Source organism: Oratosquilla oratoria, chromosome 5 (assembly GCF_046742065.1).
Source record: "Oratosquilla oratoria isolate Oo_2021 chromosome 5, ASM4674206v1, whole genome shotgun sequence".
Classification (NCBI taxonomy): Eukaryota; Metazoa; Arthropoda; class Malacostraca; order Stomatopoda; family Squillidae; genus Oratosquilla; species Oratosquilla oratoria.
The window spans coordinates 38,349,814-38,375,946 of record NC_134781.1 but is presented as its reverse complement, the minus strand read 5'-3'; the positions used below and the strand labels follow the sequence as shown (position 1 = coordinate 38,375,946).

Sequence of the window (26,133 nt, the reverse complement as noted above, 5' to 3'; positions counted from 1 at the left end):
CGAAATTCAGGTTTCATAAATATTTCTTTATTTTTTTTCTTACTGTAGAAAATAAAGAGCATGATGTTTTCTTAAAAAAAAAAAAAAAAAAAAACGAAAATGACAAAAATCCATAAAGAACAACCGAAGATATTACACCAGAAAGAACAAAAAACATAAACTTTACAGGGCTGGAGATTTAATTTTTCGCGACCATTTGTTTGATGGTTGCGATGTATAGCACATATCTAATTTCCTCTTCTTTGCTGATGAGGTGTGAGGTGAGGGTGAGTGGTGTGGCGTGGGTGGAGGTGTAAGGGGGGTGTGGCTAGTAAATGCTTGCGGAGTGCTGGGTGCAGCTGTGCTGCTTTGCTCATCTTTCTTTTCCCTTCTTGTTTCTATTTCAGGCACTCTCGGGCCCTCTCTATATTCTGCTGCTTCACTCTCTTGTTTCTTGTTAATTTTTCCATGAGCACAGCAACAATGCAGGGTGAGGAATCAAAATTGTTGCGTACAATGAGAGCGCCAGGAGCGACGTCACCTTTTGCTTTTTCAAGAGTACTGGTGCCCTGAGGGCACCAGTACTCTTGAAAAGGCCCTGTCCACTGTCTTTGTGGGGCGTGCTGGTGGGAGGAGTTGCCAAATATCCCCATAAACACAATTCTGTAGAAAAAAGTAGCTATAGAAATTTTGACGCTATTTCAATATGCAGAATGTTTTTTATGCAATAGGGTTGCCAGAGGTTGCCAATATTTCATCTATTTTATGCTGTATAAAAAAATAGAAATTAAATACAGTTGTATAGCTTTGTATGAGTGTTGGCACCATCATAGAGATTCTTTTGAAATGTTTACCTACAATTCGCTCATGTACCAGAATTTTTCGAATTATCGCAGGCGACGCTCCCTTAAATTATAAAATATGTACTCCATTTCCAATTTGAGCACTGTTTTAACATGTCGTTTGTCCCGAATAAAAAAGACCCAGTTTTACACAAGTGCAGAGATAACATGTCAACAAGCCCCTGACCAACAGATTCCAGTTCAGAACTGAGTACATTTTCAATTATGTTGACATTCTTGTGTGAATACAGCAGTGTTGAATCACTTGCATACAATAAAAGTTTGATATTGACTGCAGACTCCATGTTGTTCACATATATGAGAAATAATAGAGGTTCCAAGATGGAACCCTGAGGGACCACATGTTATGTTACATTCATTACATATGACAGAGTTGACACCAACATGTTTTCTAGACACTAGAGCACAAGTATGAGGAAAACCATTTAATACATGTTTTGTCTAGGTCTATGCATTGGACTTACCCAGAAGATTGTTACTATTTACAGTATCAAATGCTTTCTGTGGGTCAAGTAACATCAGACCACTATAGTTGCCTACATCTAATTATGATCGAATACAGTCTGGCAAATGGAAAACACATGATTCCAATTAATATGGTTGTCTAAATCCGGACTGAAACTCAGAGTAGGTTCTTTAGCTGTAGATACTCATTGTAAGAGGCCGGTAGATAGAGGTAGACATTTAAGGTAAATCAGAGTAGATCGAGAGGTAGATGGAGAACGAATGCTAATCCAGGGTCAGTTGTTATGAATACTTATGAAAACAACGGCCGACGGCCGACAGGCGTCAAGGATAGCTGAGTCAGACTCGCGCCTTGTATATATATTTAAAAGTGCTGAGTGTAGGTTGAATGCGGAGTGTCGCCTGGTGTGTAATATTATTTTGACTATTGTAACTGTAAGCGGACAAGCCATTTTTGTTACGACATAATGCTTACATTGTGACATAGTTTAGAAGAGTATAACAGCCTCTCTAATTGGAGAAAAAGGTGGAGAAAAATAATTGGTGCAGAAAGGAAAAGTCATGCCCTTAAGGTGTGGCACTTGTTTGAGAAGTAAAAGACTATTAGATGAATGAAAGAGTGATGTCAGAACGAAGGTGGCTTGAAGTTATGTAGAGAGTTCCGGGTGGGATTCTCGAGGTGTACTGATTTAGACCAACAAGCATCAGAACGACTACATCTATTTTATTCACCCCTCAAGAACTACTTTAGAATAAAGAGAAGTGATCGTGTACCACTATTTCTAGGATTTTTTGACATGACACGGAGAACAGACACTGGGCTGTAATTATCTGCCCCTGTTTTATTTAATTTTTCTGTACAGAGGAACAACACGTGCTTGTTTAAAATCATCAGGCATCACACCTTAATCGAGTGACAAATTTACAATGTGGGTGATTCCATATGCAAATGCCTTGGCACCATCCTTGATAGATAATGCTGGGATTTTTAAACTAGTAGCTTTACGCTTGTTGACATTGCTTAGAGCATACGGATTTGTTCAACACTGACATAATTTAATTTGCATGAGTCTGAGATGACACCTTTAGATCTATGATATATACAAACCTGTTTTACATCATACATATCACTTACCTTGGGCAACTTTTCAACCAACTTGGCAGCCATAGTGGTGAAAAAAAAATATATATATGATTTTTTTCTCAAAAGTTATTGAGCCATTCATATTTAGACCTATGTTGACAGATTTTTCGCTCTATTAGCCAGCTCCTAGATATTTGTTTTCCATAACTGCTTATGACAATGTTTATTTTCTTCAACCTTATCTTTAGTATGGAAAATTTTTAGCATTGTTGGTGAGTTTTTGTGTTTTGTTCTTAACGTTCTTGAACCTATAATACTTCTCAGTATTCTATGACACTGAACTGTTTCAGTAGTTCGTCCCTATGAGGGATGTAACTTAAGATTTCATTAGACATCAATCTTCAGACCATTGTTTTAACCTAACAGTTTTAGTTGGAGTTACCGCATCTAGAACGGTTGTAAATACAATCCTGTTTTTTGCCAAGCTTTGTTATCCATACAATTCAATACTACTGACCAATTAAGATAAGATAATTTTATCATTAAAACGCTCCTTTGTGCAATGATTTAGAGCGAATATTGACAGACGAGTGTTTGTTTCTTAGTTACTTTTCATTTACAAAATATCATGTGGCACTTACACCACTATTAGAAATTCTGTGCTCATCTGTCACCAGGATCAGATCAATTACAGAACTACACATTTTCGAAATTCTGGTAGGTTCATTGATTAGTTGTTTTAAGAGATAGTGGTCTGCACAGGCCTGTACACAAATAATTACTAATATGATAACATATAAATAGACAAATGCTCTTGAAAAATACCGTAGAAGTTCTGTTAGTCTGGTAATCTGTGTACAGTGCCGTCTTTGGTAGAAGGATTTCGATCATGAGGACCTCGAGCGTCTCTTTGTTCACGGCATCGCGGACGTTGAACGCGAGGTCATTGCAGATGTACATAGATACACCTCCGCCATGACGATTCTGTCCCTGTAGATACAAATATACCCAAGAATGTCTGTCTCCCTGTCCGTAACCGTGTTGTCCAACCATGTTTCTATGAAACCTAACACCGCGGCGTTCGTATCACAAGCAAGTTTACGGAGATCAGCTATTTTTGGGATGAGGCTACACACGTCGAGATTGAAAATATAAGGAAAGTTGAGCCTTTTCTCCGATTTTCACATTTCCCCCTCTGGCGCCCCTACTATTGGCCTGAGTGGTGTCCAAGTAAAATCCACAGGAGCCCTGGCGTCCCTCGACCTGTGGATGAGCAGGTGACCAAATGACCCGATAACTAAATAATCCCCAAAAAATGGACTGGTACCTATTTGGCTCAGACTTAATCCAGAGGGGAGTCGGGTGCAGTGCGCCACGAGGTAGACGCAAGTAGCCTAGACCTAAGGGACTGTGCGTGGCGACCATCCAAATTTTAGCATTTTCTCCGATTTTTTACATTTCCGCCTCCGGCGCCCCTGTTGTTGGCCTGAGCTGTGTCCAAGTGGAATCCACAGGAGCCCTGACGGCCCTCGACTTATGAGTGAGATGGTGGCCCAATCGGAGCAGGTGACCAAAATGACCCCAAAACGAAAAAATCCCAAAGGGACCCAAGGATTTTGGGCAAAAGGGGCAGGTCACCAATTTGGCCCAAACTTACCCAAGAGGTAGAGAGTCGGGCACAGTGCACCACGAGGTAGACACGAAGAACCTTGACCCCCCTCCAAAAAGTTGAAAAAAAAAAAAAAAAAAAAATAATAATAATAATAAAATAAATAAATAAAAATAACGTTGGGTCACCCACAATAGTAAAATTTCAAATGAATCTTCGTGTTACTCCGTCCTTGATATTGTTTATTATTGTTATGGGAGCATCGCCAGCGATAATTCGAAAAATTCTGGTACATGAGCGAATTTTAGGTAAACATTTCAAAAGAATCTCTATGAAGGTGGCAACACCCATACAAAGCTATACAACTGTATTTCGTTTCTATTTTTTATACCGCATAAAATAGATAAAATATTGGCAGCCTCCGGCAACCCTATTGCATACAAAATATTCTGTATGCTGAAATAGCGTCAACATTTCTATAGCTACTTTTTTTCTACAGAATTGTTTATGGGGATATTTGGCAACTCCTCCCACCTGCACGCCCCACAAAGACAGTGGACATGGCACCAGTACTCTTTAAAAGGCCAAAGTAAGGTGACGTCGCTCCTGACGCTCTCATTGTACGCAACAATTTTGATTCCTCACCCTGTATTGTTGCTGTGATCATGGAAAAATTAACAAGAGAGTGAAGCGGCAGAATATAGAGAGGGCCCGTGAGTGCCTGAAATAGAAACAAGGGAAAAGAAAGATGAGCAAAGCAGCACAGCTGCACCCAGCACTCCGCAAGCATTTACTAGCCACGCCCCCCCCTTACACCTCCTCCACCCACGCCACACCACTCACCTCACACTTAACCCCTTCCATACGGTGCCGCACACGTAGGCGTCATGGGGAGCGAGTGTATTCGCGAGGCTGCCATATCGGCGTCTTGATTATATATATTGTAGTCGCCCCTCCATAATGACATTCTTTCTAATTCTTTTGTAATCGCATTTTCTATGGTTATCAGAATTCACGGGTGAAGAGAGAACGATCAATATAAGCGGTGACTATATTTTATGATGCGAGTATTATTACGACACGTCGTACGGCTGGCATTGGCTGCTGCCACCGAGATCTAAGTCCATGACGCCTACGTGTGCGGCACCGTATGGAAGGGGTTAAGCACTTAACTGTTTATTGTTCTTCAAAGGCACACTTACACATGGGAGAGGGTGGTGGATAGTAGAGTGGTAGATAGAGCATTGATGGACTATGTAGTGGTAGATACGAGTATAATTGGAAGAGTTAAGGATGTACATGTTCTAAAGGGAGAGAGTGGGGGGAATATCAGATCCTTATTTGGTGGAAGGTAAGTTGAGAGTGGAGGATAAATGGAAAAAGAGGAAAAGGAGAAAAGGTAAGGAGGTGCTTAGAGTGAACTGCTTAAATGAGAAGGAAAAGGAGTACAAGAAGCTGAGAGAGGAGTGGGAGGGAGTGAAGGATGGAGCTGGGAGTGGGGGAGGAGTGGGGATGGTTCAAGGAGGGAGTCACAAGGTGTGCAAAGATGGTGTGTGGAATAAGGGCAACGGGAGGAAGTAGAAGGGTGGTGAGTGGTGGGTGAGGAAGCAAAGAAGGTTGTAGAAGATGGGGAAGTGAGCTTTCATAGATTGGTTGCAAAATAGGACGGGGGGGTCATGTGAGAGGTGCAAAGAAGGGAGAGAAGTAAAGCATAAGATGGAAGAGGCAGAGAGGAGAGCAGATGTGAAATGGGGCAAGATTGTGACAGAAAATTTTGAAAGTAATAAAAAGATATTTTGGAAAGAAATTAAGAGAGGAAGAGGCGAATCAAGTAGAGAAGAAAAGGTGAAAGGTGCAGATGGAGAGATGATAATGGAGGAGAGGGCAGTAAGAGGAAGATGGGCAGAGTATTTAAGGGAGTTGCTAAATGTGGAGGAGGATAGGGAGGGAATGGTAGTTGCAGCGGGAGGTGCTAAGAAAATGACCATGATGAGTGAGGAAAATGGAGAATAAAGAAGGATGAAGTGAAGGCAGTTGTTAGGATGATGAGAGCAGGTAAGGTACCTGGTCTAGATGGATGTCATGCAAAATGTCTGAAAAAATTAGGTACAGTGATGGTGGACTGGCTGGTGAGGTTAATTATGTTTGTTTCAGAGAGGGTAGAGTGCCAGAGGACAGGAGGAGTGCCTGTATGGTTCCACTTTACAAGGGAAAGGGGGCCAAGTGTGGGTGTGGTGGTTTTGGAGGGATTAGCTTGTTGAGTGTGGTTGGGAAGGCTTGTGGGGGAAGTGACTGGTGAGGAACAGTGTGGGTTTGGGACAGGTGGAGGTTGCATGGATCAGATTTTTGTGGTAGGACATATGTGAGAAAGCTATAGGAAAAGGTAAGGATGTGTTTTGGGCTTTTGTGGATCTGGAGGGGGCTTGTGACAGGGTGGACAGGGGGGCACTGTGGGAGGTGTCGCAGACGTGCGGGATGGGAGGAGGGCTTTTGGGAGCTGTCAAGAGTTTTTGTGAGAGTGGTAGAGCATGTGTTGGGATTGGAAATGGAGAGGGTGGGTGGTTCGAGGTGAAGGTGGGACTTCGTCAGGGATGTGTTATGTTGCCCTGGCTGTTGAATTTGTGCATGGATGGGGTGGTGGGAGAGGTGGGTGCGGGGGTGGTGGGTCAGGGATTGGAGATGGTTAGGGAAAATGGAGAGAGGTGGGAGGTGGGCCAGCTGTTGTTTGCGGGCAACACTGCGCTTGTGGTGGGATCAGAGGAGGGATTGGGGAGGTTGGTGGCAGAGTTTTGGGTGTGTGAAGGAGGGAAGTTGGAGATTGGTGTGGGTGAGGGTGGGGTGATGAGATGTACAAGGGGTGAGGGCGGCAGCAGACTGGAGGTGAGTATTGAGGGAGAATGGAGGGGATGGATGGTTTTAGATACTTGGGTGCAAATGTGGCAGGAGGGGTAAGAGTGGGGGTGGAGGTGAAATGTAGATTGGGAGAGGGGAGTGGGTGCCTTGGTGGATTGAAGAGTGTGGTGGGAGGTGGACATTTGGGAGTGGATGCTGGGAGGTGATTGTGTGAAGGAGTGGTTGTGCCGGCAGCACTGCGTGGGGCAGAAGCATGGAACGTGGGGGAGGAAGAGAGAGTTTGAATGAATTTGAGATGAAGTGTCTGAGAGGTATGATGGGAGTTACTGGGCTGGATAGAGTGAAAAGTGAGGAGGCGAGGAGGAGAATGTGGGTGGAAAGGGAGTTGGGAGATGGGGTGGATGAAGGAGTGTTGGGATGGTTTAGACACATGGAGTGAGTGAGTGGGGAGGGACTGGTAAAAGAGGTGTGGAGGGCAGATGTGGAGGGAGTGAACATGAGGGAGCGACCTGGGATGAGATGGATGGGTGGGGTGGGGGCTTTGGGGAAGAGAGGAATGTCAGTTGAGGAAGGACAAGACAGGACAGAAGACAGGGTTGAATGTAAAATGGTTGTATATGGATGATGTTGCAATGCATGAGGTGGAATGGGTGGGTGATAGCGGATGAGGGAGTATGTGTGAGAAAAATTTGATGCAGCCCGAAGGGATTTCTCCCTATCTCCTTTTCTGCACAAGGGGACGAAGAGGGGAGTCGCTGACTGAGGGCAGTGGACAAGATGCAGGGATGACTCATCATCCAGGAGGTACCAAGATAAGAGGGAGGGAAGAGGGTGGAGAGTGGTGTATGATAGGGATGGAATGGGCTTGAGTGGTTTTTATGCCTTTGTTTTTTGGCTACCTCCCTTATAAGGGGGAAAAAGCCTTTGGTATGTGTACAAAAAAAATTCTCACTTATCACAGACTTCCAACAAACTAAAACAGAAAAAACAGAATGTAGTCTTCTCAGAAATTATCAGTAACTTTTTTCACCTTACACAACCATGAATTAAAGAAGCAATAGTAAATTGGAATGACAAAATACTTTAGAAAAGCACCTTAACACCCTGAGCCTCATTTATATACTTGCATGACCTTGAGCCTACACATCATGGACCTGACAATGAAATCAACAAGTAAATAAACATACTATGATCAATAGCTAACACAGGTTTTGGTCAGCAGAGGGAAACTAATTACTGGTTACAAACAGTTCTTGAGAACTATACTTAACTATACCTCCGCAGCATGGTTCCTAACAATCAGGAAAACAAACATCACACCCTACAACCCATGCAAAATAAAGTACCAAAAATAATAACATATGACCCAAAACCTCCCAAATAGAGCATATGCACACAGAAACCCAAAGCTTCCCTATTGAACACAAGAAAATGATTGTTACACAATTCTATGCAAGAGCCCACCATCCTACCTACCCATCTAAATTAAACTGCACAAATACAATTGACTGAATGCAACAAAAACCACACCAGCAGCATCTACCACTTGTACCACAGCACACACATACATAAATACATTCACTCACATCACAAAACATGCACTTCAAGACTGACCACCAAACTCCTCACTTTTTCAAACCCCTTCAGAAAAACCCTCACCACAAGAAGCAAAAATCACACTAGCAAGACTGCATTAAGGTGACTGGTCAGTACTGAAATACATGCCCAAAATGGGCCTGACCACAGAAATTGCCCCACATGAAATCTTCACATAAATGATACCAAACACCTCATTCTACACTTCCATCCTAGCGTTACTCAGACAACACTATATTTCTTCCCTGAATAACTCTTAGTTATTCTAATGGCTGTATATTACCAGGTAGTTGTGGTATCCTACAAGAGAGATCTTAGGAAACTGGTTGATTGATTGCATTGTGGGGTACTGAGGGTAGGTCAATGTAGATGTTTGAACTGAAGGCATTTATATACAGTGGGTTCAAGAGTTCAGTGCATACTTTCTTCTAAATATTGTATGCAACCAGTGAATCTTGGAACTCGCAATATTTGTTTACATTTCAATTGTATTTTCATAACTGTAGAATGTCTAAAAATGGAGGTATAGTGATGGTGAGCTGGATGTTAAGGTGTCATGTTCCATGATACGTCACTGACATAAAGAAATGCGGATATGGCACATAAGCCACATCCTAGCAAGAAGCATAGTGCTTACCATTCTTAGTAAATTGAGTATAGTATTAGATCCTACTAAGTAGTAAGTTACCTTAAATTAGAGAAGATAAAACTTAAATTAGGCTTTAATTTTATGATGACTAGTTGCAGGAGATTTGGAAGCCAGTGGTGGAGGAGTACAAAATTGGAGCCTTCTCCCCTCAGGGGTAAGAGGGCATGTAAACAAGATGACACTGCGAAGTAGTATCCTCGTATATGTGCTTACCTTTTCCCATTTGTGTCAATAGGTAATGATTGAAATTTTGTAAGCCTTCTTCACACACAAAGAAGTAGGATTGTGTGGTGTGCAAATAGTGATAGAATAGGCTTACGTAGGCACACATTGGCATCTGTCCTTGGCAATGATGTCATGTGGTCATAGTATAATTAAGATGCGTGGGCATTGGCTCACTCTATGACTCCTGCACTCTGTTCATACCCAACTTCATTGTAAGTCAATATATTATTTTATTATATAATGTAAATTAAACGATACAGTATCCACCATACTTGTGTTCAAAGTATGATTAGCCCTCTATTAGAGAATGTCTCATCCAAATAGTTCAAGCAGCTCCAAAAATAGTCATGACTTCAAGGGATTCTCACAGGTAGGTGGGAGATATTGTGATATAAGAGACAATAGGAGGGAGGATTATGATATAAGGGATGATAGAAGAAATATTATGATGAAAGCAATGATAGGAATGAGATATAATGTAAAAAATTATAGAAATAGAGATATATGATGCAAGAGACAATGGGAGTGATAGGTATTATGACCCTTCATCCACAAGGAGCTAAGATGAGAGGGAACAAAGGTGATAGATAGGAGTAAAATGGGTGGGAGTGCCTTTGACTTGACTACCTCCCTTGTTAGGGGAAGAAGCCCTTGGATTATGACATCAGCAGACAACTTTCCAGGCTAAACTCTTCCCACCAACTACTATACACAACTACGAATACCATTATGAACAGCTCCAGACTTCAACTTGACAATCTTTATTACCAGATCATACCACGATACTGCAAGAGCAAAATTATAAAGAATACTTGTCTAATGAATTTCCAACTAATTTCAACTAATATGTCTTCCCATCACAGAAATGAACATCAGATGTGTGCTGCTCTCAGGCACCTTCCAACTTTTTTCCATTACCCTATTATCCACTCAGGCCAAAATCATGATATAAGCTTTGGGGTGTGCAGGGCTTTGTCAAAACAGTTGATCCAATATTTCATAGCAAGGGACAATAAAGAAAAAGAGAGACAATAATTACTATTGAGGAACTTTAATATGACAAATTTGTTGTCTTTAGTAGGTGTATAGTGCACACCTATCATACCCACAATATAGTATATGCCTGTCATGCAGGTCACCTTTCTTTCCTTCCATCAGTCCTACAATAAATCTACTTGCATCTTTAAAATAACAGCTTTTCAAAACATTGTGGCAAAATCTGAAAGTAAATTGTATGGAGCATGGCTGTTAGACTGAGTCAGATAGGTTTGATATAAGAAATTTTTATATCAAATTGGCAAACCTCAAAACTTTGAATTTTTAAGCACCTGGGTGATGGATATACAAATGATTATTGTACCTATTTCAGGTGAATAAGGGATAATCAGTAACAAAACAAATTAATTATTCACACTTTTATTTCTGATACAAAGATGAGTGACAAATGGCTCTATAGTTCAATACAAGACCAAATAGTACAAGTTTATAAAACTAGTATTCAGCTGAGAACACAGGGGAGAAATGGAAAACAGCAATGAAAAACTATGAGGTTATAATCTTGAAGTTAAATCAGCTAGTCTTGAAAGCAGAGGCAATGTGTGATTCTGAAGCTTACATTTAAAGTTTTAGTTTAAAATTAATAATGATAATAGAAATAAAATGAAATATGAGTACAAATTCTTAAATAAAAAAGAACCCCAAACAAAGTAATTGCCTGAATTACATGAGAAAACCTGCTTTGACTCAAAACCACTATACAGTTTTAAAATAAAACTACGATCTAACTCTACCCCACCTTTGAGCCTGACTGAAAAACAACTGATGCTTAGTGGTCTAGTAGTCTTCCTTGGGGGCATCCAGGTCCCTGTAGCCCACCCTGCCAACAAGGAGAAAGGGTAATGAGGCTTGGATATATTGTTGGCATACAGCATAGATACTCTGGCAACAAAACTTCTGTCGATCACAAAACCCCAAAACTGTGTAGTCAGAATGTCATATAAGCCACATGTTTACAATACATATGAATTAGACCCAAGATCTGAAATTTGTTTTAATCTAATTAATAATAATGATAGTAATAAATAATAATAATACATACATATATACATATACCAAGGTCTTTTCCCCCCTTTATGAGGGAGGTAGCCAAAGTTAAATGCATGAATTCACTTGCACCCATTTCATCCCCACACTACACTCCCATTCACCACCCCTCCCTCTCTCTTATCTTGGTTCCTCCTGAATGACATATCCCTACATTTTCCCCACTGCCCTGGGTCAGAAGCAATGCAGCAAGACACAACACATCCACAGCATGGCCACTTCATTTCATTGGTGACCCCCCTCTCCATCCCCTCATGCAGAAAAAGAGATGATGGGGAGAAATCCCTTTGGGCTATATCAAAATATCACTCACACATGCTCCCTCACCCCCCCATCTCCCACCCACTCCCTTTCATGTGTCACAGCATCATCCACACACAACCATTCTCCAGTCAATCCTATCTTCTGTCTTCTTTCTTTCTTCAACAGACCTTTTTTCCCCAATGCCCCTTTTACCCCATCCATTCATCTCATCCTTGGTCACCCCCTCATGTTCACTCCACCCCATCTCTTTTATTAATCTTTCTTTACTAATTCTTTCCATGTGTCCAAACCATCCCAATACTCTTTTATCAACCCTATCTCCTAACTCCCCTTCCACCCCTGCTCTCCTCCTCACCTCATTTCTCATTCTATCCTGCCTAGTAACCCCTACCATACTTCTCAGGCATTCAATAACAATAATAATATTAATAATAATAATAATAATGGTAATGATAATATAACTAATAATAACAATAACAATAATACTGATGATGATAACATTGGCTGGAAACCCAAAGCCTATCAATGGTTGGCAATACTCCTCAGGCCCTCCTATTGATCTCTGAGAATTTTTTTTGGATTGTATGTTTTGGTTACTGTCTGGGGTATTGGCTGCATGTTATTGTGGCAAAAGTAGCATGCAGTTGTTACTTTAGGGTCTATATGGGTACCCCTATGGACCAGAATCACACATCATTTTGTCTGTGATAGAGGACTGTTCACAGAGAAATGATGACAGTTTTATTATACTGTGACTGTCCCTCCGTTATGCTGTCCCCTAACCCCTTGTTACTGTCCTGTACCATTTACCTGAATATTCATTCCCTTTTTTTTGCCTACCCTGTGGTGGGGGATAAAATACTGCCACCAAGTATTCCCACTTGAATTAAGAGGTGAGAAAAATGGGACAGAGATTAGGATTAGGCATCCTTCTCCCTGTAGCCCCAAAGGGGACATTCCATTCCTAAAAAAAATAAAGTCATAAGAGGGTCTAGGAGTTTTCCAACCAGTACCCTAGGGTTTGGGTCTTTTAATGTGAGTGTATTTAGTACAGATGAGAGTAAAAGGGAAGAGATAGGCAGTATGTTTGTGAGAAGAAAGATGGATGTGTTGGCTTTGAGTGAAACTAAGTTGAGAGGGAGGGGTGAGTGTGAGTTTGGGAGTGTAGTAGGGAGGTTCTCAGGAGTGAAGAGAGGGCAAGGGAGAGGCTATACCAGTGAAGAGATAAATTAATGTGTATTGGAGTGGAAGGAGGTTTCTTCAAGGTTAATGTGGTTGAAGGTGAAACTAGGAAAGGAGATGTGTGTTTTTGTAAGTGCATATGGGCCTGGTAGTGAGAAGAGTGTAGAAGAAAGGGAGGCTTTTTGGATATATTTAAATGAGTGCATAGAGGGATTAGGGAGAAATGTCAATGTAGTAGTATTGGGAGACCTTAATGCTAGGGTTGGAAATGAACCAATAGACGGAGTGGTTGGGAAATGTGGAGTTCCAGGAAAGAATAGTAGTGGAGAGTTGATGGTGGAGATGTGTCTGGAGAGTTGATGATAGCAAATACAGTGTTTAGGAAGAAAGTCAAGCATAAGTACACATGGGAGAGGCTGGTGGATGGAAGGGTGTTTGAGCGTTAATGGACTATGTAGTGGTCGATAGGAGTATAATAGGAAGAGTTAAGTATGTACATGTTCTAAGGGGAGAGAGTGGAGGAATATCAGATCATATTTTGGTGGAAGGTAAGTTGAGATTGGAGGATAGGTGGAGAAAGAGGAAAAGGACAGTAGGTAGGGAGGTGCTTAGAGTAAACTGCTTAAATGAGAAAGAAAAGGAGTACAAGAAGAAGCTGAGAGAGGAGTGGGCGGGAGTCATAAGGTGTGCAAAGATGGTAGGTAGAACGGGAGAAAATAGAGGGAAGGGTAGTGATTGGTGGGATGAGGAAACAAAGAAGGTTGTAGAAGAGAAGAAGCAAGCTTTCATAGACTGGTAACAAAATAAGATGGGGTTCATATGAGAGGTACAAAGAAAAGTAAAGCATAAGATAAAGGAGGCAAAATGGAGAGCAGATGTGAAATGGGGTAAGAGTATGATAGAAAAATTTGAAAGTAATAAAAAGATGTTTTGGAAATAAATTAAGAGAGGAAGAGGACACGAATCAAGTAGAGAAGAAAAGGTAAAAGGTGCAGATGGAGAAATGATAATGGAAGAGAAGGCAGTAAGAGGAAAATGGGCAGAATATTTTAGGGGGTTGCTAAATGTGAAGGAGGATAGAGAGGGAAAGGTAGTTGCAGTGGGAAGTGCTAAGAAAATTACTGTGATGAGTGAGGGGAATGGAGGAGAAATAAGGAAGGATGAAGTGAAGGCAGTTGTTAAGATGATGTCAGCAGGTAAGGCACCTGGTCTGGATGGATGTCATTAAGAATGTCTGAAAAAAGTAGGTACTGTGATGGTGGACTGGCTGGTGAGGTTATTTAATGTTTGTTTAAGAGAGGGTAGAGTGCCAGAGGAATGGAGGAGTGCCTGTATAGTTCCACTTTACAAGGGAAAATGGGACAAGTGCGAGTGTAGTAGTTTCAGAGGGATTAGCTTAAGTGTAGTTGGGAAGGCTTATGGGTCTTGAGAGGATTAGGAGAGGAACAGAGGGAGTAATTGGTGAGGTACAGTGTGGGTTTAGGACAGGTAGAGGTTGCGTAGATCAGATTTTGTGTTAAGGCTATAGGCTATAGGTTAAGGCTATATGTGAGAAAGCTATAGGGAAAGGTAAGGATGTGTTTTGGGCTTTTATGGATATGGAAAAGGCTTATGACAGAGGAAGACAGGAAGGTACTGTGAGAGGTATTGCAGATATATGGAATAGAAGGAGAGCTTTTAGAAGCTATCAAGAGTTTTTACGAAATTAGTAGAGCGTGTGTCAGGATTAGAAATGGAGAGAGTGGTTTGAGGTAAAGGTGGACTTCGTCAGGGATGTGTTATGTCACCCTGGCTGTTCAATTTATACATGGATGGGGTGGTGCGAGAGGTAAATGCAAGGGTGGTGGTTCAGGGATTAGTGATGGTTAAAGAAAATGGAGAAAAGAGGGAGCTAAGCCAGGATCAGAGGAGGGATTAAGGAAGTTAATGACAGAGTTTGGGAAAGTGTGTGAAAGAAGGAAGTTGAAGATAAATGTGGGTAAAAGGTGATGAGATGTACAAGGGGTGAAAGTGGCAGCAGACTGGAAGTGAGTATTAAGGGAGAGAGACTGGAGGAAGTGGAGAGTTTTAGATGCTTGGGTGCAAATGTGGCAGGAAAGGGAGGAGTGGAGGTGGAGGTAGTGTGTAGATTGAGAGAAGTGAGTACATGCCTCAGTGGATTAAAAAGTGTAATGAGAAATTGACATTTGGGAATGGATGCTAAGAGATTGCATGAAGGAGTGATTATACCAACAGCAATGCATGGGGCAGAAACATAGAACATAAGAGAGGAAGAGAGAAGACGTTTGAATGTATTTACCTAGTTTACCTAGTTGTATTATACGTGTTTGAGATGAGGTGTCTGAGAAGTATGATGGGGTTACTAGGCTAGAGTGAGAAATGAGGTGAAGAGGTGAGGAGGAGAATGGGGGAGGAAAAGGAGTTGGAAGACGGGGTGGATGAAAGATTATTGGGATGGTTTGGACACATGGAAAGATTGAGTGAAGAAAGACTAGTCAAAGAGGTGTGGAAGGCAGACGTGGAGGGAGTGCACATGAGGGGGCGACCTGGGATGAGATGGGGTAAAAGGGGCTTTGGTAAAGAGGGGAATGTCTGTTGAGGAAGGACAGTTGAGGACAGAAGATTGGGATGAATGGAGAATGGTTGTATATGGATGATGTTGGCATGAGTATGTGAGAAAAATTTGATGCAGCCTGAAGGGATTTCTCCCCGTCTTCTCCTTTTCTGCACGAAGGGACAGAGAAGGGGGGGGGTCGCTGATTTAATGAAGTGGCCTTGCTGTGGATGTGCTGTGTCTTGTGACACTGCTTTTGACCCAGGGCTGTGGACAAAATGCAGGGATGACCCATTATCCAGGAGGTGCCAAAATAAGAGGGAAGAAAGAGGGTGGAGGGGAGTGGAGTGTGATAGGGATGGAATGGGTGGGAGTGGTTTTTATACCTTTGTTTTTTGGCTACCTACCTTATAAGGGGGAAAAAAGCATTTAGTGTATGTTTTGGTGTGGGACGGTTTCTATGTCACTAGTTTAAAGTAACAGGAATGAAGCACTTAGGGCTGTTCTTTCCATTGAGTTCATCCAGGGTGTGGCATAGCCATTCTGCCAAATCAACCTTAGTACATGCCTCCCTCTCTCTTATTTCCCATCTATGTGCTATTTGATTTTTTTTCTTTATTCTGTATGTAGTAAAGGAAGCTGTTTAGTACGATGAGTACCACTTTGCAGGATTAAAAAAAAAAAAAAAAAAAAAAAAAAAAAAAAAAAAAAAAAAAAAAAAAAAAAAAAAAAAAAAAAAAAAAAAAAAAAAAAAAAAAAAAAAAAAATCCTATGACATCTGGCAACACCTTTCCCCCATGTTGCCTTGCTAAGGTGTCACAGGCGAGACAGATGGGATGGGGTGGGTAATTAGTTATAATCCTAAAAAGTGATACTGTACTATATAGCTTCCTTTAATATATACAGAATATATAAATATAAAAACACAATTTCAAATAGCACATAGATGAGAAATGAGAAGTGAGGGGGGGGGGCACATATAAAAGTTGATTTGACCAAAGTAAATCATGATGTATGCCATACCCTGAATGGATTCCTTATGTGAAAAGTTAGAAGAAATACAAGAAAAGATCAGGCAGACCTTTGTCAACCTTGGGGACTGTGTGTCAACCCTTCAGAAATAGAGGTGAAAGGGTTGATAGATTTTGAAAATGGGCAGTAAATACACTCAGCCCTTGATTAATGGACTCCCATTTAACAGATTTTGGAGGCAATAGACAAAATTCAGTGACAAGTAAATTTTGAGCCCCCCTTCCCAACCCACCCACACACAATATGATCATATCCTATCAAGAACCTCTCTTCACACTCATTAGTATGTCTAATATTACAGTAAATATACTCGATTTATAATTATTAGAATGATGCCATCCCATTCTTGTCTACTAAATCAAGGGATGGGTATAATTTTTTTTCCTATCCATCTTGCAGGACCAACACAAGCATGTCACTAGCCCTTTGCTTTCACCTAAAACTGTAGCCTAATTCCTAAATATACAAATTACAAATAAAGATATGTACGTATGTATATATATATAATATATATACACCATATATACATACAACATTGTGGGCACCCAGCACAAAGAAGAACATAAGAAAATTAGAAAGAATCCAAAGAGCAGCGACAAAAATGGCACCTACACTGGCAAATCTGACATATTAACAAAGACTGGAGAAACTACATCTGTCAACACTGGAACAGAGAAGAGAAAGAGGTGATTTATTGACCATTTACAAATCTTCGATAGAGATGACTTATTAAAGTGGGACATAAGAGAAACAAGAGGACATAAAAAAGAAACTAAAGGACACTCATAGAAGAGACCTGAAAAAGAATAGCTTCCCACATAGAGTGATTGATGTCTGGAACAAACTGAACAGAGAAACAGTGAATGCCAAAACTATACACACTTTTAAGAATAAACTGGATGTAGAGAGATACGAAAACGGGTCACTACGAGCATAGCTCTCGTCCCATAAAATACAACTAGGTAAATACTTATATATACAGTCGGTCATAAGCAGTCGAGGAGAAAGGAAGTGTCAACAGCTGCTTTGAGTTTCGCTATGATTAGTGCTCCGAATGAGCTCTTTACTGCTCACCAGGAAATATGAATTGTTGGTATTGCGGAGAGTAATAATATGTTTTCATGGGACGGTGGGGTTTGTACCCGATCCAGTTCTTGAGGATTAGTTTAATACAAAATGGAAAGTAATAAAGAAGGAAGAATCAACGAATCAAAGAAGAGAGGATTAGACGAATCCAGGATTGAGTCCCCATGGGGGGTAATACGCAGGAAAAAAAAAAACATGCTTAAACGACACTCCCAAAGGGACCAGCAGGTATGTAAGTGATGAGTATTTCTCAGGGTTTCGGAGGCAAGGGGAAATAATGGAGAAAACCTTGGACACAGAGAGATTTCAGGATTAGCAGAGCAATACGAAACAGAGAAATTAACAACATAGCAGGTGAAGTGATCGATTTAAGATTATACTACAAAGCTTTGCAACTAGAAGTAACCAACCTATGTACAATGAATGAGGTAATACTAAGGGAACTAAACGAACTAAAAGGTGAACTATGTGCGGTAAAGAGAAAATCAAAGAAAGGAAAACGTGGCTAAGATTGCAAATGATGAACTGAAAAATAAGAGGTAAAAGAACAATTGAAAGCAGTAACAGAAAAAATGGAAGAATCAATCAAAGAGACTGACCTAAATGAAATGAAAAATTAGTGGAAAAAGGAACGCGAAAGTAAAAAACTATCATTCACAGAAATAGTGCAGCAGCAGGTAGAAGAGAATGCAAAGGAAACAGTGATCAAGGTGATCAAAGAGAAGGAAAATTGGGTGACAGTCGACAAAAAGAAATGCATTGTGGTTTATGGTATAAATGAAAACAATGTACACATATACCAAAGGAAAAAGGAAGAGAAAGAAATTGAGAAGGAGATTCTAAAAGCGGTCCAAGAAGGACAAAGTCTAGATACAGAAATCAATGACGTACCAAGGATGGGTACATACTCAAAAGAAAAAAATCACTGACCAATGAAAATCAAACTAAGAACACAAATGATAGCAGAAGTACTATCAAAAGCAGCAAAACTAGCAAACAGTGAAAAATACAAAAATGTTGGGATAAAAAAGGAAATGAATGCTGAGGATTTAGAGAAAGATAGGGAACTGAGAAGTGAGGCTAAGGAAAAAAAACAAGAAAAGAACAGAGACGGGAAAAAACGAGTTGTTTTTTTTTAGAGGGATCTGAGACTGAGAAAATGGTACATCAGAAAAATGGAAACTTAAACCAAAAAAGAGAAGTGGGAAAAAAAAAAAAAAAAAAAAGTGGCATATACAAATATGGATGGTATATCAGAATTAAATGAATTGAATGACTATCAATAGAGAAACCTGACATAATGGGAATTGCAGAGACAAAACTGAAAGGTCCTATACAATCAAGTATGGTGGAACAAGGATTATACAATATTTGGTCGAAAAATAGGACAGACAAACAGGGGGAGGAGTCATGATATTGATTAGAAAGGACCTAAATGTAACAAAGGCAACAGAAGGAAAAGATAATGTGGAATTAATCACAGTTAAAGTCGAAAACAGCAGTATGAAAAGTAGAAGGTTTATAGTTTTTTATGTGCCACCAAAAACTAAGACCTGGACTGACAGCGAACACTCAAAATTACTAGAAGACACTAAGAATGAATTAACCGAAACACTGAAATATGGAGAAAATATAGTAATTATGAATTAGGTAAATACATTCAAACTCCTCCTCTCTTATGTTCCATGTTTCTGCCCCATACAGTGCTGTCAGCACAATCACTCCTTCATACAACCTTCTCTTAGCATCCATTTCCAAATGTCTATTTCTCATTACACTTTTTAATCCACCAAGGCATTTACTTGCTTCTCTCAATTTGGTGGTATCTGATGCAGCAACAGCTTCAACAGATGCCACCAGCTATTTCAGCAATGTACAGAAACTGTACAGCCTTTTTTATGCATCACCACAAAGATTGGCAATCCTAAGGGATCATGTCACTTTTGCACTCGAGACTTGGAGTGACACGAGGTGGGAGTGCCGTATTAACAGCATAGAGGCTGTGTGGTACCAGGTCTCTATTATAAGGGAATATTTGCTGAAGATCAAGGAAATGATGGATCCTCTAACCAAGGTTGAGGCCCAAAATTTGGCAGAAGAGGTGGGGTCATACTGATTTCTCATTTGTATAGTTATATGGTATGACATTCTACACCATGTGAACTATGTCAGCAAGCTCCTGCAGTCTCCAAAAATGCAGTTGATGTGGCAGTTGACCTTCTCACTAAAGCAAAAACATCTCTGACTAACTACAGAAGAACTGGCTTCATTTCAGCTCAGGCCTCTGCTAAAGATATGTTTGAGGAAATGAATGTAGAGGCTGTACTCAAAGAGAAAAGATTAAAAAACACAAAAAAACACTTTGCTTACAAAGCCCCCAGATAAGCCCATTGCAGATGCCATGAAGAGGCTAGAAGCAACATTTTTTAATGCTGTTGTTGACACAGCTTAACTGATAGGTTTGAAACACTGGGTGAAGTGAGAGACAGATTTGGAGTGCTGCTCAATTTCCAAAAACTGGATGATCAGGCATTGAGCAACCAGTGTGACAATCTCTCCATGACATTAAGCACTAGAAATGTATGTGACATTGATAGAAAGGAACTGGCTGTGGAAGTCAAAAACTTGCCAAGCTTACCCTCAGATGACATGAATGCTCTCGAGTTCCTCACCTTTATCCACAAAAAACATTTGGAGGAACTGAGTCCCAATCTGTGGGTTGCCCTAAGAATTGCCTGCACTCTCCCTATGACTGTGACCTCAGCAGAGAGGAGCTTCTCATAGCTGAGGTGGGCAAGCAGGTGTCATATGAAGACATCACTGATGACATTGTGAGTAAAAAAGCCAGAAAGCAGACATTCTCAGGACAATACAATGTTACTATGAATAATGTGAATTATTAGTTGTTTTTCTGGTGTGTGACTATGGATGGGGTGGTGCAAGAGGTAAATGCAAGGGTAGTGGGCAAGGGATTGGAGATGGTTAAAGAAAATGGAGAAAAGTGGGAGGTGAGCCAGCTGTTGTTTGCGGACGACACTGCGCTTGTGGCAGGGTCAGAGGAGGGATTGAGGAAGTTGGTGGCAGAGTTTGGGAGAGTATGTGATAGAAGAAAGCTAAAGATAAATGTGGGTAAAAGTAAGGTGATGAGATGTACAAGGGGTGAAAGTGGCAGTAGACTGGAAGTGAGCATTAAGGGAGAGCGACTGGAGGAAGTGGATAGTTTTAGATACTTGGGTGCAAATGTGGTAGGGAAAGGTAGAGTGAAAGTGGAAGTAGAATGTAGATTGAGAGAAGCGAGTAAATGCCTTGGTGGATTGAAGAGTGTAATGAGGAATAGACATTTGGGAATGGATGCTAAGAGGAGACTGTATGAAGGAGTGATTGTGCCAACAGCACTGTATGGGGCACAAACATGGAACATAAGAGAAGAAGAGAGAAGGAGTTGGAATGTGTTTGAGATGAGGTGTCTGAGAAGTATGATGGGGATTACTAGGCTAGATAGAGTGAGAAATGAGGAGGTGAGGAGGAGAACAGGGGTGGAAAAGGAGCTGGGAGATAGGGTTGATGAAAGAATATTAGGATGGTTTGGACACATGGAAAGAATGAGTGAAGAAAGACTAGTAAAAGAGGTGTGGAAGGCAGATGTGGAGGAGTGAACATGAGGGGATGTCCTAGGATGAGGTGGATGGATGGGGTGAAGGGGGGTTTGGGGAGGAGGGGAATGTCTGTTGAGGAAGGACGGGAGAGGACAGAAGACAGGGGTGAATGGAGAATGGTTGTATATGTATGATGTTGTGATAGCATGAGGTGGAATGGGCGGGTGGATGGGAGGTGAGGTAGTATGTGTGAGCAAAATTTGACGCAGCCCGAAGGGATTTCTCCCCATCCTCTCATTTTATTCAATGGGGGGACGGAGAGGGGGGGTCGCCGATTTAATGAAGCGGCCTTGCTGTGGATGTGCTGTGTCTTGCGACACTGCTTCTGACCCAGGGCAGTGGACAAGGTGCAGGGATGACCCGTCATTCAGGAGGTGCTAAGATAAGAGGGAGGGTGGAGTGTGTGGAATGTATTCAGGGGTGGAGTGGGTGGGATTGATTTTGTGCCTTTTTCTTTTTGGCTACCCCCCTTGTAAGGGGGAAAAAGCCTTGGTATATGTATGTATGTATGTGACTATGATGTTGATTAAGCATTATTTTATTTTTTATTTTTTGCACTTTGAAATAGATGTGAAATAAACATGAAGTGTAATAGTTTCTTGCATCTTACTAGACCATCTAAAGTGTTAGGAATTGCTTCATCACAGTTTGACAAACCCCTTGGGGATAAATGAAGTACCTACGTATCTATCTAGGGTCCCCACAAAGCTAGAAATGGCCCTGCCTGATGAAGTCCCACCTTTACTTCAAACCATTCACTCTCCACTTCTGATTCTAACACAGACTCTTGACAGCTCTTAAAGCTTTCCTCCTATCCCATATATCTACAATACCTCCTACAGTGCCTTCCTGTCTACCCTGTCAAAGCCTTTCCCAAATCTATAAGAGCCCAAAAAACATCCTTACCTTTTCCTAGTTTTTTCACATATGTCTTACCACAAAAATCTGATATATACCCTTACCTCTCCTAAACCCACACTGTTCCTCACCAATTACTCCCTCTGTTCCTCTCCTAATCCTCTGAATCAAGATCCTCCCATAAGCCTTCCCAACTACACTCAACAAACTGATCCCTCTGAAACTACTACACTTACACTTGTCCCCTTTTTCTCTTGTAAAGTGGAACTATACAGGCAGTCCTCTGGCACTCTCTTAAACAAACATTGAATAACCTCACCAACCAGTCCACCATCACTGTACCTCCTTTTTAAGACATTCTGCATGACACCCATCCAACCCAGGTGCCTTACCTACTATCATCTTAACAGTTGCCTTCACCTCATTCCTTATTTTTCCTCCATTTTCCTCGCTCATCACAGTCATTTCCTTAGCACTTTCTACTGCAACTACCTTTCCCTCCCTATCCTCCTTCACATTTAACAACTCCCTAAAATACTCTGCCCATCTTCCTCTTACTGCCTTCTCTTCCATTATCATCTCTCCATCTGCACCTTTTACCTTTTCTTCTCTAGTTGGTTCACCTCCTCTTCCTCTCTTAATTTCTTTCCAAAACCTCTTTTTATTACTTTCAAAATTTTCTGTCACAATCTTACTCCATTTCACATCTGCTCTCCTCTTTGACTCCTTTATCTTATGCTTTACTTCTCTTTTCTTTGTACCTCTCATATGACTCTGGTCCTAATTTGTAACCAATCGAAAGCTCACTTCTCTTCTACAAATTCTTTGCATCCTCATCCTACCATTCCTTCTATTTCCTCCTATTCTCCTTGTTCCACATACCATCTTTGCACACCTTGTGACTCCCTCCTTGAAACATCGCCATTCCTCCACTCCTAGTCCTACTCTATCCTTCACTCCCTCCCAATCTTCTCTCAGCTTCTTCTTGTACTCCTTTTCTTTCTCATTTAAGCAGTTCACTTTAATCACCTCCCTACCTTCTATCCTTTTCCTCTTTCTCCATCTATCTTCCACCAAAAAATGATCTGATATTCCCCCATTCTCTCCCCTTAGAACATGCACACTCCTGGTTACTACTATATAGTCCATTAATGCTCTATCTATCACCCTTCCATCTACCACCCTCTCCCATGTGTACTTATGCTTGATTTTCTTCCTAAACACTGTATTTGCTATCATCAACTCTCTAGATACATCAACTCTCCACTACGATTTTTTCCTGGAACTCCACACTTACCAACCACTCTGTCTATAGATTCATTTCCTACCCTAACATTAAGGTTTCCCAATACCACTACATTGACATTTCTCCTTAATCCCTCTATGCACTCATTTAAATCTATCCTAAAAGACTCCCTTTCCTCTACACTCTTCTCACTACCAGGCCCATATGCACTAACAAAAACCCATATCTCCTTTCCCAGTTTCACTTTCTTCCACATTAACCTTGAAGAAACCTCCTTCCATTCCACTACACGCTTCATTTACCAGTATAGCCACCCCTTCTCTCCCTCATCCTCTCTTCACTCCTGAGATCCTCCCTACTACATTCCCAAACTCACTCGCCCCTCCCTCTCAGCTTAATGTAACTCAAAGCCAACACATCCACCTTTATTCTCACAAACATACTGCCTATCTCTTCCCTTTTACCCTCATCTGTACTACATCCACACACATGAAAAGACCCAAACCTTAGGGTACTGGTTGGAAAACTCCTCCCACACTCTCTTATGCCTTTATTTTTTTTTTATTTAGGAATGTCCCCTTTGGGGCTACAGGGAGAAAGATGCCTAGTCCTATCCCTGTCCCATTATTGTTGCCTCGTATGACAAGTGGAATGACTTGGTGGCATTATTCTATCCCCCACCACTGGGTTATAAAGAAATGAGGAAATGAATATTCAGAGAAATGGTACAGGACAGTATAACAATGGGACAGTCACAGTATAATAGAATAATTTTTCTGTGAACAGAGATTTCTTCTACCACGGACAAAAATAATGTGTAACTCTGGTCCATAGGGGTGCCCCATACAGACCCTAAAGTACCAGCTGCATGCTACTCATCAACTTTTAATGCCACAATAACATGCAGCCAATACCCCTCTTCTAAGTCTAGTGCTTCCATTGTGTATTTGCTCAAATGATCAGATGGTGACTTGCATGGGTGTGCATGTAGTGCCCGGTTAGTGTGTGACAACTTGTACTCCCAAGCTCCGTTACCACCCCACTGATCTGTGGCACTTCAGGGCAGGCTCAGACTACCTCCTGTGGATGTTATTGTGCATCTGAAAGCACTTCTGTTCTGCAACCCAAAAAAGAGTACAAACACTTAAGTGCTGAGATTATGGTATGACCTTCCTTCATTACTGGTATATAATGTAACACTGCTTAACAATAAACTCGATGAAGTTATAACAACAGTGAAAGATACCAGCACTGACATAGCAATTACTGAAGCATGGCAAGTGGTTCCTGAAGTGTGTAAAATTGTGGGCTACAAACTTTTCCACCATCTCAGAACTGACAAATGAGGGGGTGTAGTAATGTATTGTAGGCCAACCCTTAACCCTTCACACCTAACTGACGTAACCCCCGAGGGAGTGGAGGCTTTGTGGGTGAGGGTGTCACCTCCCTACCATCCTTGCCATACAGCATGTCATTTTCCGTGTTGTGTACCATCCATAGAGAAATGATGACACATTTATACTACGACTCTCCCTCCGTTATGCTGTCCCCCAACCCCTTGTTACTGTCCTGTACAAATTCTCTGAATATTCATTTCCTTTTTCGCCTACCTCCCCTGTGGTGGGGGAAAAGAATTCTGCCACCAAGTATTTCCACTTGGATCATAAGAGGCGAGAAGAAAGGGACGGGGATTGGGACTAGGCATCCTTCTTGTAGCCCCACAGGGGACATTCCTAAAAAGAGTAAAGGCATAAGAGGGTCTAGGAGTTTTCCGACCAGCACCCTAAGGTTTGTGTCTTTTAATGTGTGTGAATGTGGTACAGATGAGAGTAAAAGGGAGGAGATAGGTAGTATGTTTGTGAGAAGAAAGATGGATGTGTTGGCTTTGAGTGAAACTAAGTTGAAAGGGAAGGGTGAGTGTAAGTTTGGGAGTGTAAGTGGGGAGGTTATCAGGAGTGAAGAGAGGGTGAGGGAGGGAAGGGGTGGCTATACTAGTAAGTGAAGTGATAGGTAAACGTGTGGTGGAGTGGAGGGAGGTTTCCTCAAGGATAATGTGGATGAAGGTGAAACTGGGAAGGGAGATGTGGGTTTTTGTAAGTATATATGGGCCTGGTAGTGAGAAGAGTGTAGAAGAAAGGGAGGCTTTTTGGATAGATTTAAATGAGTGCATAGAGGATTTAGGGAGAAATGTCAATGTAATAGTACTGGGAGACCTTAATGCTAGGGTAGGAAATAATACAATTGGAGTGGTTGGGAAATGTGGAGTTCCAGGAAAGAATCATAGTGGAGAGTTGATGGTGGAAATGTGTCTAGAGAGTTGATGATAGCAAATACAGTATTTTGGAAGAAAGTCAAGCATAAGTACACATGGGAGAGGGTGGTGGAGGGAAGGGTGGTAGATAGAGCATTAATGGATTATGTAGTGGTAAACAGGATTATGATAGGAAGAGTTAAGGATGTACATGTGCGGTAAGTTGAGAGTGGAGGATAGATGGAGAAAGAGATAAGGGACAAAAGGTAGGGAGGTGCTTAGAGTGAACTTTTTAATTGAAAAGGAAAAGGAGAAGGAGTACAAGAAGAAACTGAAAGAGGAGTGGGAGGGAGTGAAGGATAGAGTAGAGCTAGGTGTGGAGGAGGAATGGATATGGCTCAAGGAGGGAGTCACAAAGTGTGCAAAGATGATGTGTGGAACAAGGACAGGAGGAGATAGAAAGAAGGGTAGTGAATGGTGGGATGAGGAAACAAAGAAGGTTGTAGATGAGAAGAAGCGAGCTTTCACAGATTGGTTACAAAATAGGATGAGGGAGTCATATGAGAGGTACAAAGAAA

The 26,133-nt window shown here is 41.3% G+C and overlaps 1 protein-coding gene across 6 annotated transcripts in view; it reads right to left on the bottom strand.

Annotated features, from left to right (window-relative positions):
• Positions 1 to 10,721: 10,721 nt before the first annotated feature.
• Ars2 (arsenic resistance protein 2) overlaps positions 10,722 to 26,133 on the bottom strand; it is a 314,986-nt gene continuing 299,574 nt past the window's right edge. For all 6 annotated transcript variants that reach the window (XR_012966393.1, XM_076185179.1, XM_076185183.1 and 3 more), the window contains one exon: positions 10,722 to 11,199. Coding sequence is in view for 1 of the 6 variants with exons in the window: in XM_076185184.1 (XP_076041299.1) it covers positions 11,157 to 11,199 (43 nt within the window). In the remaining 5 variants the exon portion in view is untranslated. The remainder of the gene's footprint in view (positions 11,200 to 26,133) is intronic.